This window comes from Grampus griseus (assembly GCF_964374135.1).
Source record: "Grampus griseus genome assembly, chromosome: 2".
NCBI classification, from domain to species: Eukaryota; Metazoa; Chordata; class Mammalia; order Artiodactyla; family Delphinidae; genus Grampus; species Grampus griseus.
The window spans coordinates 86,651,116-86,666,555 of NC_139018.1; the positions used below are offsets into that span (position 1 = coordinate 86,651,116).

At 44.2% G+C, this 15,440-nt stretch overlaps 2 protein-coding genes across 3 annotated transcripts in view; one reads left to right on the forward strand and one right to left on the reverse strand.

The window, feature by feature from the left end:
* Positions 1–12,111, forward strand: part of TUBGCP4 (tubulin gamma complex component 4) — a 49,495-nt gene extending 37,384 nt beyond the window's left edge. The window contains exons 12-19 of the mRNA XM_082647774.1: positions 715–822; positions 1,259–1,397; positions 4,464–4,641; positions 5,198–5,332; positions 6,785–6,901; positions 7,519–7,658; positions 8,268–8,302; positions 12,035–12,111. Of these exons, the coding sequence (XP_082503900.1) occupies positions 715–822; positions 1,259–1,397; positions 4,464–4,641; positions 5,198–5,332; positions 6,785–6,901; positions 7,519–7,658; positions 8,268–8,280 (830 nt within the window). The 3' untranslated portion in view covers positions 8,281–8,302; positions 12,035–12,111. The remainder of the gene's footprint in view (positions 1–714; positions 823–1,258; positions 1,398–4,463; positions 4,642–5,197; positions 5,333–6,784; positions 6,902–7,518; positions 7,659–8,267; positions 8,303–12,034) is intronic.
* The window catches only part of TP53BP1 (tumor protein p53 binding protein 1), a gene marked incomplete at its 3' end in the record, with an annotated part of 66,435 nt that continues 61,193 nt past the window's right edge, over positions 10,199–15,440 (reverse strand). For both annotated transcript variants that reach the window (XM_082647768.1, XM_082647767.1), the window contains 4 exons: positions 12,165–12,259; positions 11,429–11,628; positions 10,783–10,928; positions 10,199–10,386 (listed from right to left, as the gene is read on the reverse strand). In XM_082647768.1, coding sequence (XP_082503894.1) covers positions 10,199–10,386; positions 10,783–10,928; positions 11,429–11,628; positions 12,165–12,259 — 629 coding nt within the window. The remainder of the gene's footprint in view (positions 10,387–10,782; positions 10,929–11,428; positions 11,629–12,164; positions 12,260–15,440) is intronic.

A 15,440-nucleotide genomic window follows, 5' to 3' on the forward strand; every position in this document is an offset into this window, starting at 1 on the left:
AGTGGGGCAGGAGGGGAGACAGGGTTACTGTTTTTCTAGCTCTATAAAACAATAGATGTCCACTGTGCTTACATAGGACTTTCTTGGTTGCAAGAAAACCCAATTCAAATTCACTTAAGCAAAGGAAAAAAGAGAATTTATTGATTCTCGTAACTGAAAAGGTCAGAGGTAAGATGGCTCTAGGCAGTTTTGCTCCAAGGCTTACATGACGCCTTCAGGACTTGGTGTCATTCCATCTTTCACCTCTGCCTTTTCTTCTGAGACAGGCCTGCTCCGTATGGTAGCAAGATGGCTTGCAACCAAGTTCACATCCTACTGAGTCCGTGTTTATCTTGAATAAAAAATAGCTACCCTCTTTCAGAATCTGAATAGAGCCTCTGGATTGGCCTGGCTTGGGTCATGTTCATATCCCTAAACAAAATAGTGTAACAAGGTAGATCGTTCCTGGGTCACCTGCCTACCCTGACGGTCAGGTATTGTCCACCCCACTGGAACTACATGGATTGTTCTGGACAGGGGTGATTCTCCAAGGAAAACCAGGGCGCTGTTATCAGCAACAGGAGAAGGAATGCATGCTAGTCAGGCAGAAGCAACTACTGTTTACCGTATCCTACTATTAGTGATAGGCGGGCTGCAGGAGAGGTGGAAAGCCAGGGGAGTATGGATTTGTTACATAGCCAAGCCTTCTCTCAGCCCATGTGTTCTTTCTTGCAGATGTGAATGTGGCCTTCCAACAGTCAGCACACAAGGTGCTGCTAGATGATGACAACCTTCTCCCTCTGTTGCACTTAACAATCGAGTATCATGGAAAGGAGCATAAAGGTTTGCTGTGCTTCCTAGAGTCTTTCTGCTCCTACTGGTCATTATCTGTTCTGCTTCCATCCACTTCCACAGAAACCATATCATTTTGGACCTTAGAAATCACCTAGTCCAGTACCCTAATTTTACACAAAAGAAAAGGGAAGTCAAGAGAGGCTAAGAGATGGCCAGGCCATGGTTTTGGCTTGTTTTTGTCATGCTGCTGGAATGGTCTCTGTTTATTTATAGCCACAGTTCTTTAAGACTAAAAAAAGAATCTCTAAAAGACCTCCTAAGAGAATACCTCATGGGAGTTTCCTTGCCTTCTACAAGTCCCCTTTGTATCCCCTTTATGCTTCTGACACTGCAGGTTCGAGTGAGCACTCATTTCATGAATGTTCCTCACCTTGTTGAAACTCTAGTTCTAGATGAGCAAAGTCATCTTCTCTGTTCTTAACAGATGCTACTCAGGCAAGAGAAGGGCCTTCTCGGGAAACTTCTCCCCGGGAAGCCCCTGCATCCGGCTGGGCAGCCCTAGGTCTTTCCTATAAAGTGCAGTGGCCACTACACATTCTCTTCACACCTGCTGTCCTGGAAAAGTGAGTATTTCTGAGTTTCTCACAGGTAATTATTACCCATCTTACTTCCACGAGAAGAAATTATCAGGAGTAGAATTGGTTGGGAGCAAGATAGCCAGCCAACTGGTTTTGTTTGTTTTCTGGCCACGCCCCGCAGCTTGCAGGATCTTAGTTCCCTGACCAGAGATTGAACCCGGGCCCCCTGCAGTGGAAGCACCAAGTCCTAACCACTGGACTGCCAGGGAAGTCCCCCAGCTGGTTTTTAACAGTCTATAAGTCAGAGGCTGCAAACTCAGATGCCTTCGGGGTCTGGACAGATAACATTAATAAGTGAAGCTGCAGATGTGAGACGGTAGGAGTAGTGGATGCTGGGATGAGTGGGCGGGTCAAACCCTTAAAACCATCAGGTTTTTTTTTTTTTTTTGCGGTACGCAGGCCTCTCACTGTTGTGGCCTCTCCCGTTGCGGAGCACAGGCTCCGGACGCGCAGGCTCAGCGGCCATGGCTCACGGGCCCAGCCGCTCCGCAGCATGCGGTATCTTCCCAGACCGGGGCACGAACCCGTGTCCCCTGTATCGGCAGGCGGACTCTCAACCACTGCACCACCAGGGAAGCCCCATCAGAGCTTTTTTTTTTTAATTGCAAAATAACGAGCAATTTACAGGCTGCCAGGTTTTTGGCCTCTCTTCATCCTCTCCATTCCTGTTCATAACCCTCTACTTTTGGGGGGAAGAGAAGCTTAGGGTATGAGAGACTAGACATAAACTGGAAAGATAAAGCTGGTTTAGGGAGAAGACGCAGAGACCACAGCCCACATAAGTAAGCTGCCTGGACTCTGTCCAAAGAGCCTCCGTAGCTCCCAGTCCACTTTCCTTCTCACTTGAGATGCTCTTAACACCCTTGAAGAAATCAAGCTCAGAAGTATTTTCCTAAACATTTTATTTTGAAAATTTTCAAATATAAACAAAGGTATGGACTATCACAAACACCCATGGACGCATCATCCATCTTCAGTAACTAGCAACATCACGCTGTTTGTTTCATCTCCTTTTTTTGGCCAGAGCCTTATAAAGCAAATCCCAGACATGTCATTTCACTCCACCACTATGCAATTCAAAAAAGCCATCTTTGAGACTTACCTGGTGGCTCAGTGGTTGAGAATCCACCTGCCAATGCAGGGGACATGGGTTCGAGCCCTGGTCCAGGAAGATCCCACATGCCGCGCAGCAACAAAGCCCGTGCGCCACAACTACTGAGCCTGCGCTCTAGAGCCCGCGAGCCACAACTGCTGAGCCTGAGTGCCACAACTACTGAAGCCCGTGCACCTAGAGCCCAAGCTCTGCAACAAGAGAAGCCACCACAATGAGAAGCCCACGCACTGCAACGAAGAGTAGCCCCCGCTCACCGCAGCTAGAGAAAGCCCATGCACAACAACGAAGACCCAACAAGAAAGACCCAATGCAGCCAAAAATAACTTTTTTTAAAAAAAGGCATCTTTTTAATATAACTACAGTGCTATTATCACACCCAGTAAAATTAACAATAATTCCTTATTATCTGATATCCAGTCCACATTGAAATTTCCCCCATTATCTAAAAAATGTCTTATGGTTGGGTTTGTTCAAATCAGAATACAAACAAGGTGTACTATTTTCAGTACATTGTTCCATTAGAAATAATTTTTAAAGGCAGATGGAATCAGGTTATCTTATGCAAGCCAGCCTAAGAATAGGTAAATAAGCCCAATTCTACCAGGAATCAGCTGCTCTTCCCATGCATCTTCTCGGTACAGGGGTCAATATCAGGCAGCTACCTAGAGCTCTGTGAGGGGAGCCCTTGATTTTTTTTTTTTAATTGAAGTATAGTTGGTTTACAATGTGTTAGTTTCAGGTGTACTGCAAAGTGATTCCTATAGATATATATGATTCTTTTTTTTCAGATTCCTTTCCATTATAGGTTATTATCTTGAATATAGTTCCCTGTGCTATACAGGAGGTCCTTGTTGGTTATCTACTTTATATATAGTCGTGTGTGTCTGTTAATCCCAAACTCCTAACCTATCCCTCCCCACCCCCACTCCCCACAGAGCCCTCAATTTTATCTCCTCTTCTGTGGGCTTCAGGGACAGAGAATCACAGCAACCAAAATCCTTGGTTCCCAACACATTCTTATTTGTCCATGCAGGGCCCTCCTTCCTCCTTCATACACACACACACAAATGCCACAGAACCACTTTTAGAACAATGTCTAGAACACTGGCAGTAATGTCCATCTACCTGTGTGGTCCTTCCCAGCCCTGCCCCCTTGCCTCCCCCAACCCTAAGTGACCACTACCCTAAATTCCATGTTTTTTTTTTTTTTTATAAATTTTAATTTTTAAAATTTTTGTTTGTTTTATATGCATTTTATTTTTGGTTGTGTTGGGTCTTCGTTGCTGCACGCGGGCTTTCTCTAGTTGCAGCGAGTGGGGGCTACTCTTCGTTGCGATGCACGGGCTTCTGATTGCGGTGGCTTCTCTTGTGGAGCACGGGCTCTAGGTGCACAGGCTTCAGTAGTTGTGGCTTGCGGGTTCTAGAGCACAGGCTCAGTAGTTGCCGTGCATGGGCTTAGTTGCTCCATGGCATGTGGTATCTTCCCGGACCAGGGCTCGAACCCGTGTCCCCTGCATTGGCATGCGGATTCTTAACCACTGCGCCACCAGGGAAGTCCCTTCTATCCTTTCTACACAGTTTTATAACATCTATATATGTTCTCCCAAAGTATATATATTTTTTCTATTTAGTTGTTTTAAGCATTACAAAAAAAGGTATCAGGCTATATGTAATCTTTTTAAATTTCCCTTTTTTATTCAAAATCATATTGCTAGGAGTCATTTTATGTTGTACAGCTGAAGTTCATTCATTTTAATGGCTGTGCAATATTCCATCACATAAATAAACCAGTTTATCTGTTCCCATCTCTAGGCAAACTTATATCCTTCCTGCCTTTTGGGGAGAAATGGGTGGCACAGAGTTCTAGGGTTTGTCACGCAGGTGGGGCTTGAGGGGGGTGAAGTTTTTATCTTGAATAGTCTGGTGTTTCTGTCAAGGTACAATGTTGTTTTCAAGTACTTGCTGAGTGTGCGCCGGGTACAAGCTGAGCTGCAGCACTGCTGGGCCCTACAGATGCAGCGCAAGCACCTCAAGTCCAACCAGACCGACGCAGTCAAGTGGCGCCTAAGAAATCACATGGCCTTCTTGGTGGATAATCTTCAGTACTACCTCCAGGTCTGTGTCGAGGGATGAGTAGAAGGAAAGGGTGTGAAAAAAAAGTCCAGGAGGTTGGCAGGAGTCATTGAAGAGGAATCCTGCATTTGGTGATAAACTGGAATTTGAGAAAATTCATGGATTATATCACTAGGCATGTTTCTTGGGGGGCATTTTAGAGGGTAATGGAAATAAGTGGATGAAGGAGAACGAGGAGTTAAGGTCCTTATCAGTAATGCAGTATTTAATTATTGTTGCCCCCTTATTTTATAGTTTGCTGTAGCTTCTGGAATCCCATAGGACTTAACCAAGTCAGTCGGCGGAGGGGATGTGGCGTGCGGGGGATGGGGGTGTGGGGGTGAGATCTGCCAAGACATTGGAGGTCGTCAGGAAGTAGGCAGACGACTTCCTACAAGGCGAGGCAACGTTAAGGGGGTCTTCGTTCAGCTTTAAAGGGGCTTGGATAGGAGGAAGGTGAGTGGGAGCAGAGTTACTGTTTCATCCTCTCAGGCATCTGATGTTCTTGCGTACTTAGACTATGCAAGGTACTAAAATCATTTGTGCAACTGTCTACCAGGTTGATGTGCTGGAGTCTCAGTTCTCACAGCTGCTTCATCAAATCAATTCTACCCGAGACTTTGAAAGCATCCGATTGGCTCACGACCACTTCCTGAGCAATTTGCTGGCCCAGTCCTTTATCTTGTTGAAACCTGTAAGTAGGGCTGGTTGGTTTCCTCAGACTGCTTCTAGCCTGACTGTTCCCTTAGGCACTTGCCAGGATATGGAACTATCATTAAGCAACTTTCCAATCTCTGTCTTTAAACATTTTTAACAACTTATAAAGCAAAACTAAGAGGGAATACTAAAAAGGAACTTAAATGTCTTTGAATTTCTGAAATACTATATCACAAGATGTGGTGAGCAGCTATAGATAAAAGAATATATGCTTAACCCTCAGAAGGAAGGATTTAAAGAAATTTTTAAAAACCTTTCTGACACCACAGAAAGACTAATGAAAAGCATGTAGAATTTACTTTCTTAGAAATCTTGTGGATCAGGATCGACCAGTTTGGAAGTTGTTTTCACAGACAACTAGAGCAGTGTCTCCCTCTGTGTGTGTGTGTGTACATATGTACATACATATATTGTGCATCTCCCTCAGGGAAGTTATTCTCAGCCTTGGACCCACGTGGGAATCATCTGGGAGCTTTAAAGTAATCTAGGACCCAGAGCACTTAAATTAGTAGAACCCAGGCACCAATCTTTGAAAGCTCACAAGCTGATTCCAGTTCAAGGATGAAAAAGCAGCAAGATGAAAATGACCCCTTGTAGATTCTAATAGAACAAGTTATGCTTTATCTTTGACGGGAGCTACTTGTTATTCCTCAGTTGTGCCACACTCTTTTGTTCTGGTATTTGGGGCTGCTGTTATTTTTAAGGGAGAGTGAGTTCTGTAGATGCCACTCCAAAGGGTTCTGTGAATTGAAAACAACCAAGAACCATTGTCACAGGTAGACTGTCCTTGGACAGTATGAGTGCATCCTTGGGGAAAGCAGAATATCAGAGCAGGTGATGGTCATTAAATATTTATTGAGTGCTTACTGTATGCAAGGCACTGGGGATACAAAGAGGTATAAGTCATGGCTCTGCCCTTAAGGAGCTCACAATCTAGTTGGAGAAACAGGACTTACATACATCACAGATCAGTAACAACACAGACGGCCTGAACAAACGCCAAGTAAACAGTACAGATAATATAGAGGAGAGGGAAGCAAGGGGTCGCTAAAGGCTGTGGTGGGGAAGGGAGCGCGCTGTTAGGAGTAGGACTCAAGCTGGTATTGAGGAGAGTATCCCAGGCACAGGGAACAACACTGAAAGCAAAGCTCAAGGTGGGAGCACACTCGGTGAGTCCCAGAGACAATGACTAGTTTAATGTGGCTCGAGTGGAGGTTTCGTGCAGGGTGACTAAGAATGACAGTGTCTTTGCCTGGAAGGGAAGAGTGTTTTACACATGTTGCATTTTGAGGGGCTGGCAGGACTTGCATTGTCTCTCCTGAGGTCAGATGTAGAGAATGGGAATAGGTTGGCTCTTATTTTCCCAAATCTTTAATTTCACAAGTGTATCTTCCTTTTTCTCCTAATGTCAACTGTGTTTCCTGGCTAGGTGTTTCACTGCCTGAATGAAATCTTAGATCTCTGCCACAGCTTTTGCTCGCTGGTCAGTCAGAATCTGGGCCCACTGGATGAACGTGGGGCCGCCCAGCTGAGCATCCTGGTGAAGGTAAGTCAGCCTGGCCACTGAAAGTAAGCAGCCCTGTCCAAAGGACAGAGGTGGCTTTGTGGATGGGAAGTCGTGATCTTTTCCTCTGAGTCAGTTAAAACATTTCCCCAATACATACACACAGAAATAATAAGATAAAAAATGTTGGTATCAGTTTTTAAAGCAGATAATTATGTGCTGCCTGAGCGTTCAAATATAGTTCAGCCCTGAATAGTTTATTCAGCCCACCAGATATGCACTGGCTTTGTTCTTACTTTCTAACATCCAACCTCCTTACTTCCTTGAACTAACCCTCTGTTTCACTGAGATTATAATTATCTGCCTGTAACGGAAACACAGGCTCTCCCCAACCCCAGTACACAGCAGAATATATTAATTTGAAGCTGGCTGCTAAATTCCTACTGAGTATGAGAGTACTTTCATAGGAAGTCATGCATTCTATGGACTCGGTATGAAGAAGTCATTTTAGGAGCTAACAGAAATGGGAATGGGGAAGGCCAGTTGGTACTGTGGAATTTTCAGCAAGACTTTTCCAAGGAATCTCCCCTGCTCCTTCACTCCACATGGATAGCTGGTAAGTCTAAGAGGAATGACAGCTTGAGTCCTTCTCTCTGCAGGGTTTTAGCCGCCAGTCTTCACTCCTATTCAAGATTCTCTCCAGTGTTCGCAATCATCAGATCAACTCGGACTTGGCTCAACTACTGTTACGACTAGATTATAACAAATATTACACCCAGGCTGGTGGCACCCTGGGCAGGTAGGAACAACTGCCTTTGGGGCACTCAGTGGACTGTGTGTATGTGGCTTTGTAACAAGTTGTAGAATTCCAGAGCTGGAAGGAGACTTTAGCCATCATCTAGTCCAAATACCCTCCTTTTATAAACAAGCAAAGTAAGGCTCAGCGAGAGAAAGGGCTGTGTCTGATCATCAGTGAAGATTATTTTGCAGTCAAAGTCATCAGAGTAAAGAACCAACACTCCTGGCGCTGAGGCAGGGCGTCAGTCCCTAGCGTGACGCGAACCAGCTGTGCAGCCTTAGCATCCCCCACCCCAGCCTCCCTGCCCCCCAGCTTTTTGCCTCTGAAAGGAGGGGACTGCTCCTTCTAACTCCAAACTTTTTAAAAATCTAATAGTGAGACTCAGTGGTAGGTGTCTTCTCTCAGAGGTCTGTCCCATTCAAAAAAGCAATTTATTATTCTGCTTTCTCTCTCTGAAATGTCAAGCAGATTTCTCCTAAGTGATTTTATTAGCAAGAAGAATTTTAAGATGAGATTATCTAGATCACAGGTTGCCCTGATTCATATTTCTTTGAAGAAAATCTTGGGAAAGCATGATATTTTGATGCAACTCTTTTTTTTCTTTTGCAGTTTCGGGATGTGAGAATTTCTGGTCCACAAACTAAGTAAGTCAATCCCCTGCGTTGTAACAGAAGATTCAAAACAAACATCCCATTCTCTGGCCAGACACTGTATGTCTGCAGCTACTGGAAAAGCTCTACCTTTTCTCCTAGAAGCAGTTATTGAACATCCATGGATACAAATCCTCCCCCCTCCTTCCCATGTGGAAGGGGCACCTGCCCCACCTTAGGGGAGTTCTTAACCCATCCACCAAGGAGGACTTGTGGCGTCAGCCCTCCCTCTGCTGACCATGCAGGATCTGTTACATTGAGAACATTTGTCGGATATGTTCATTTACTGAGCACCTATATGCCTAGGTACTGTTCAGACTGGGAGAGACACAGCAGTAAGCTATACAGATCAGAACGTTAAATGGCTCATGTGAAAAAGGAATTACATTTATTAATAAGTCAAATTCTGGCTGTTACCAGTGAGCAAGAAAGGCACCAGGTAAGACAGGCTTCCCCACACCCCACAGACCTCCTTTCCTCTTTCAGAAATTAAAACTGAGCATCTCCTATCCTTAAGGATCTTCCAAACTGTGACTCTGAAGAATTTTACCAGTAACTTCCAATTATTTCAGATTGGTAAGAGGGTAATAATTCTGGCTATTGACAATGTATTCAAAGTATTTTTTAACAAAGAAAAAAGGTCCTTAAGAAAAAAAATTGTTAGATTTCAAATAGTGAAAGATGCAGGTCTAATTATCCCACTTAGAAGGACCACAGGAGTAATCTGGCTCAACCATCACTGATAACAATCTTCATATCAGTGTGAACCGAAATATTCATTGAATAACCCCCTCCAAACTGAAAAAGAATGCAGCATTCTGGCCTCAGTGTGTAGCCACTCAATCTGGTCCTCATCTCTACATCTTCCACCACATACTACACACCCTTATTCCCTGTAATTGCCAGCTAAAGATGACCCCTTCCACTGCTTCCTCTGGAGCAGAGGTTAGCAAACTATGGCCAGCCACCTGTTTTTGTAAAATAAAGTTTTATTGGGACACAGTCACACTCATTTGCTTACCTATTGTCTACAGTTGCTTTCATGCTGTCGTAGCAAAGGTAAGTAGTTGTGGCACACCAAATGGCCAAAAAAGCCTAAAATATTTACTATCTGGAAGAAAAAAAAGATATTTAAGCCCACTTTAGAGAATGAGAGGACATCAACAGGGATGATGCTAGGAGTACAGAAGGAACAGCTTCCAGCAACTGTAACAGTAACCGTAATAAAATTTTGGACCTCTGGCTAGAGCTTCTAACAAACATTTCCAAGTGTTATCACTGTTTCTCATGTTTATATCCTTGCAGCAAGTCGTCGTTTATAGTCACCACCCATTCACAACAATTGGTCCGTTACCCTTTTGGCTGAGAGTACAGTACCCACAGGTCAGCTGTTAGTGAGCTCAACTCTAAAGAGAGATTTTTTTTTTCATTGACAGAAAACTAAGAGCTGTGCCCAATTCCACTCAACTTCTGCCACAACTATAAATCTGGGCCTATTGTAAAATCAGGTTTTTGAAAGTGCTGAATTTTAGACAGCCCAGGTTAATCTTTTGACAGACAATGATACCACAGAAAACTTTAAAAAAAATTCACTCCTTGTTATTTTCCTTGGCTAGCTCTCCTTCTACAGTGGACAAGCCCATTGAAAACTGCAGAGAAGGTACTATGTTTGTCTTGCTATTTGTTGAGATTAAGCTCAAAGAAATGGATGAAGAAATCCCAGTTACTACAACCACAGATTCAACATTTATTTTATCATAAAAGTCCAGCAAATAAAAGTATATACAAGATCCATGCAAGGAATCCGGTTACACACAAGACACATTTAAAACCTGGTTAAAACACAGTCTCCACAACACCAGGGAATAAAACCGGTAAGACCGAGTATCCTTAGTGAGAAACATAATCGTGTTTATATTTTGGATGCTGCTTGAATCCAATTCTCTGCCCAACAATGAGGCACTGGATCACCCACTCTTGTGACACCACAGGCAGCTGCAATGCTTCAGCACACTTCAGCACCGAGGCTGGGCACGAGGGGTCCGTCACCACCACATCAAATACCCCTAAAGCAATATCTGCAGGAAGCAGGGGAAGGTGAGTGAGGAAAGGAGACTCAATTTAGTCCTCCAGTTAAAAGACAGATGAGCCTTCTCACCAGTATATCCCGCTCTGCCCAAACTAAAGCCCTTCATGTCAAACACAGTGCCAGTGATCACAACCAAAAGTGAAAAGTCACAATCACTATGTGCTGGCCTTGAGTTTAGCAGGTATACCGGTGGACACCAGGAGAAGCATAAACAGCCCGGTGCGTCACTCATGTTGGCTCACCTCTTGAAGGTGGTACTTTTCTTCTCTTAGAAACACGGGTAAGGGTCAGCCTATCAAGACTGAGACTTAGACCACAAGGCCTAAGTGCTACGGGTCATGGACATCCTTGGAGCAATAACAACACACACAAACTTTTCAGGTACCTTTGTTATGGGCACTTGAATGGTGCTGCTTCACAGAGGCTGCCCCCCCAGTCATGAGGATCTCAGACCAGAGCTCCAGGAAGTTCTGCTGTTGGTCTGATACCAAGAGTACCTTCAGATTCTGGAAAGGGTTTTCACGGGGTTGCCTACGAAGGAGTCAGAGAAACAGCACAACAGATAATATCCAATGACAGCCTTTCTGCAAAGGGACGCAGGTACAGCTGACTGCTTTCAATAGCCCTGCGTTAGGGTATCACCCCCCACCCCTTCCCTCCTTCTCTGAATGATGTGTATCTTCTGGGATCCTGACCTTCTCATCTACCCCTTCTGATTTCCATGTTTATCCTGAGGCCAAGTTTAAGCCAAATCATGCTCCTGAGCCTGTATTTTTAAACGTGTTGCTTAGAACAAGTTGAGAATATTGAATCTACATGAAAATCTCACACATTTTCAAAAGGTCCCTAACCAATATACTCTAGGATAATAAACTAGATGAACTGCTAAAATAATCTCAAACCCACTGAAATTCTGTAATTTATCCTATGATCATTCTAGTTTCTAGAAATATTTACTCTCCTAGATTCTCCCCCTCTGGAAGCTTGCTGTCTTCCTGTCTGCCGTTCTAGATGGGCTCTCAGCTACTCACCAATCCAGAATTTTTTGCTCCTCGAGGCTGTACCCAGCTGGCAGCAGATAATTGCGGTAATTCTGGAGCTGGTTGGCATGGCAACTATCATGGACCCAGACATGAGACACACAAGGAATCCCACTGGCAAGGCACAGGAAGTACTTCCGGGTTCGACAATGCTGATCCGCAATTAGGAGACACTGGTAGGCTGTATTACACTGGAAGAAAAGGAACGGCACCCATGGGTCTAGTGACTTCTAGGGAAAGCCCCTGAATAGTAGCCTTAATGAGTCATAGGGAACAGATCTGAACACTTCCATATACTATCCAAAATGTGACTGAGTCTGTCCTTCTGCTCAAGGCCTGTTCTCTCACTAAAAAGCCCAAGTAGCTTCCCTCGATAATCCCCCTGCCTCACCTGCAGCTTTCTGGGGGCTTAAATCCTCAAGGGACAACCAAACCCCAAGTATTTAGCCAACACTGTAACAGGGATTGCTATTAAACACCAATTTTAATCTGCTTTTGTCCCAGCAACAGAACCACAGCTATTAAGTAACCCAAGGTTCTAACTTCTCTTCCTTGTACACAGTAAAAATTCTGTTTCATGCGACAATGTTTTGGCAGTTTCCCAGTTCCTGAAATCTCTAGCAACTGTATCCATCGTCCCCGGCCCCTATCAGCCTTCTTCTCGGTACAGCAAGTGGACTCTTCTCATCACTGCCCCTTTGGGAATCTACACAAAGAAACTCCTCACCTGGGCTTCATTGAAGTCTTCGAGGATATAGCCAGCTCCTGCTCGAAGCTGGGATTCTGTGTATTGCTTGTTGAAAGGAGGAATTTCTAAAAATTCTATTAAAGAGACATAACCAAGATAATAGTTACTACCAGCTGTTTTTTTATTTGCTACTTTATGCCTGCTTCTTACTGCCCCCTTTTCTACTCCCCAGCTATCTCCACAGCACTGTATCCCAAAGATGCAGGTGAAGGGCTTCCCCATGGGTCAGAAAGAGATCTGTCTTGAGGCCTATAAAATGCTGCCAAAAGAAGGGAAAGAGCAGGAGGGGTGGGGGAAGATGAGAAATGGAGGCAGGTCCTACACCTGAAAACATCAAAGGTTTCTATACTAAGAATGAGTCATGGGACTGTGCACAGGGATGGACACGCACCCACTTCCCACAGTGCTGTACTCCAACTTGAGTAACCCTTACCATCAGGAAGTTCCTCCTTATGTCTACCCTAAATCTCTCCTTCTGCAAACTAACCCTATTTCCTCTAATTCTGCCTTCTCTGGAGATGAAGAATGACTGATTAGCACTTTTTATAATAAAGCCTTCAAATTTGCCCTTCATCAGCATTTTACCCCCTTATACACTAAATCTTTGATAAACCAAAATGCTCAAAGAAAACAGGGTTTCTAAAATTTAACTAATTAAAGTGAAGTTTAGCCAGAAAATCCTGATTCAACCTTTTATTGAAAACTATCTCCCTTTGATGGTCTTGAAGTACCTCAGGACACTGAACATCAATGACTGCGCTATAGTCTTTTTTTTTTTTTTTTTTTTTTTTTTTTTTGCGGTACGCGGGCCTCACTGTTGTGGCCTCTCCCGTTGCGGAGCACAGGCTCCGGACATGCAGGCTCAGCGGCCATGGCTCACAGGCCCAGCCACTCCGTGGCATGTGGGATCTTCCCGGACCGGGGCACGAACCCATGTCCCCTGCATCGGCAGGCGGACTCTCAACCACTGCGCCACCAGGGAAGCCCTGCTCTATAATCTTGAGGGTGAAGTAGAAGTAGAAGTTATGAGACATGAGGCTGAAGCTCTAATGACCCTAGGCAATTAGAAATTGCTTCTTTTGACCAATATCTAATTTGAGCTTGTTTTCTCGTCATCTGCTCCTCTTATATAAATAACACATTAAAAATATATTTTATTTAATTAGGAAATTGTAGAAATTAAGCTCTATTGAACTTATCACCAATAAAAAAACCCAACCAAATGTTTAAAAGTTCAGTGCCAAGACCACTCCCTTCCCCCTCATACCCGTAGTAAAACCTGCTGGAGCAGACCCCCTGAGGAGGCTGCCCAGCCCCCTGCTCTCTGGTGCCGTCCCTGCTGCTGGGGCTCCTCAGGCAGTGTTGATGCCCCAAACTCAGGCCTCTGTTTAGGTCTGACTGGCCAGCCTATTCACTTTTATTGCTCTTTTCTTGAAAATGAAAACTCAAAATGAAACTGGAAACTCCAAAGGGTTATAAGAAACTCAGAATACAGCAAGACTATTTCTGTTTTGCCGTGGCATCCTCGACCCATATCAATATATCATGCCACAATTTTCAGTACCAGCACTCTGCTGCTGAGTCACTGCCAAGGCCCCGCACAGCTCTTTATTTGTCTCAAGACTTCTATTTTATGTCTAACTTAATCCAGGACCGTTTCTAGTCCCAACCTGTTTAGATTTTAATCCCCATCTATATTTCCTGCATTTGTGTAATCAAATATTACCCTGTCTAGGCAGTCCCTTTCTCTAATTTTTCTCAGTTAGTTTGGATTTAATTTTTTCTACTTTTGACTTCATGAATGGCCCTGCCAACCAGAGGCTAAAATGAACAGGTTTTTAATTCCATCATCTAAATCAAGGATGAAGGTACTAAAACCTAACTCTGGAGTCCATCCCTGTGGCTGATGGGTCCCTGATGGTGTGCCACCCAACGAGACTAGGTGCCATATTCTTAACTCGTTACTAAGTATGTCTCACAAGACTGATTCAAATATTTTACTGAGCTCCCGATATAAATAAAAGAGATTCCCATTTATCTGGAAGATATACCACCTAGTTTCTTAAAAACTGTAATTCTGTGGAGGACCATTCTAATACAAACGTCTCGGGCTTCTTGAGATAGACGAACCTTTAAACATTCTCATATACCAAAAATATCAAAGGGGCAATGTCTAAGGATGAAGGAGCAACATAAAGCAGACATATTCACCATAACCACACTTTCTATAAGAAACATGGAGATCCCTCTAAAAAACTGTCCAAATTCCTCCTCATTTAGACAAAACCTACCTCCCCTCACACATGGTTACAAGAATGGGATTAAAAACATGTGATATATCTGCAAAGGGGAATGGAGGGAATTCTCAGGTTTATTAAATCTCACACAGGCTCACAGATTTTGAAGAAATTTGACAGTTTGCATCTCATACCAAAGCCAGCTTTCTTAGGCATGCTGTACTAATCAACAAATAAAACATCTATAGAGCTGCTTTGTGAAGTCCTGGTCTAGGAAAGGGCTAGGAGTGTGCTGAAGAATAAAGACTAGAGTCCATCAATATTGTGAAAGCAAAACCAGACCACGAACACTGTTTTGATACCATGACACCTCTTCACAGAAACCTCAAGGGACTCCCAATCCCTTATGATCAAAGTCAAACTACATTCTTGGCTAGGAAACTCCTCACACGCCTCATTTCCCACTGTACCTATCTGAATTGTCTGACAAACCAGGCCTGATCCACACTTAATCTTGAAACCCCCCCACTCTACACCTGCTCCCACACCCTAAAGCCTCAATACTCACGACTGTTTGTGCACCTTCCAGATAGTATAAACCTCAATTGCAACTCCCTGACCACCCTTCCCACGTCCCTGAACAGATCTCCACATAGCTGTAGCTGGTGAGATATAGCTTTGGTTAATTAAGAAAATCAGGGGCTTCCCTGGTGGTGCAGTGGTTAAGAATCCGCCTGCCAATGCAGGGGACACGGGTTTGAGCCCTGGTCCGGGAAGATTCCCACATGCCGCGGAGCAACTGAGCCCATGTGCCACCACTACTGAGCCTGCACTCTAGAGCCCGCAAGCCACAAATACTGAGCCCGTGCGCCTAGAGCCTGTGCTCCGCAACAAGAGAAGCCACCACAATGAGAAGCCCGTGCACCGCAAAGAGTGGCCCCCTCTCCCCAACTTGAGAAAAGCCCGCGTGCAGCCATGAAGACCCAACACAGCCAAAAGTAAAATAAATAATAAAATA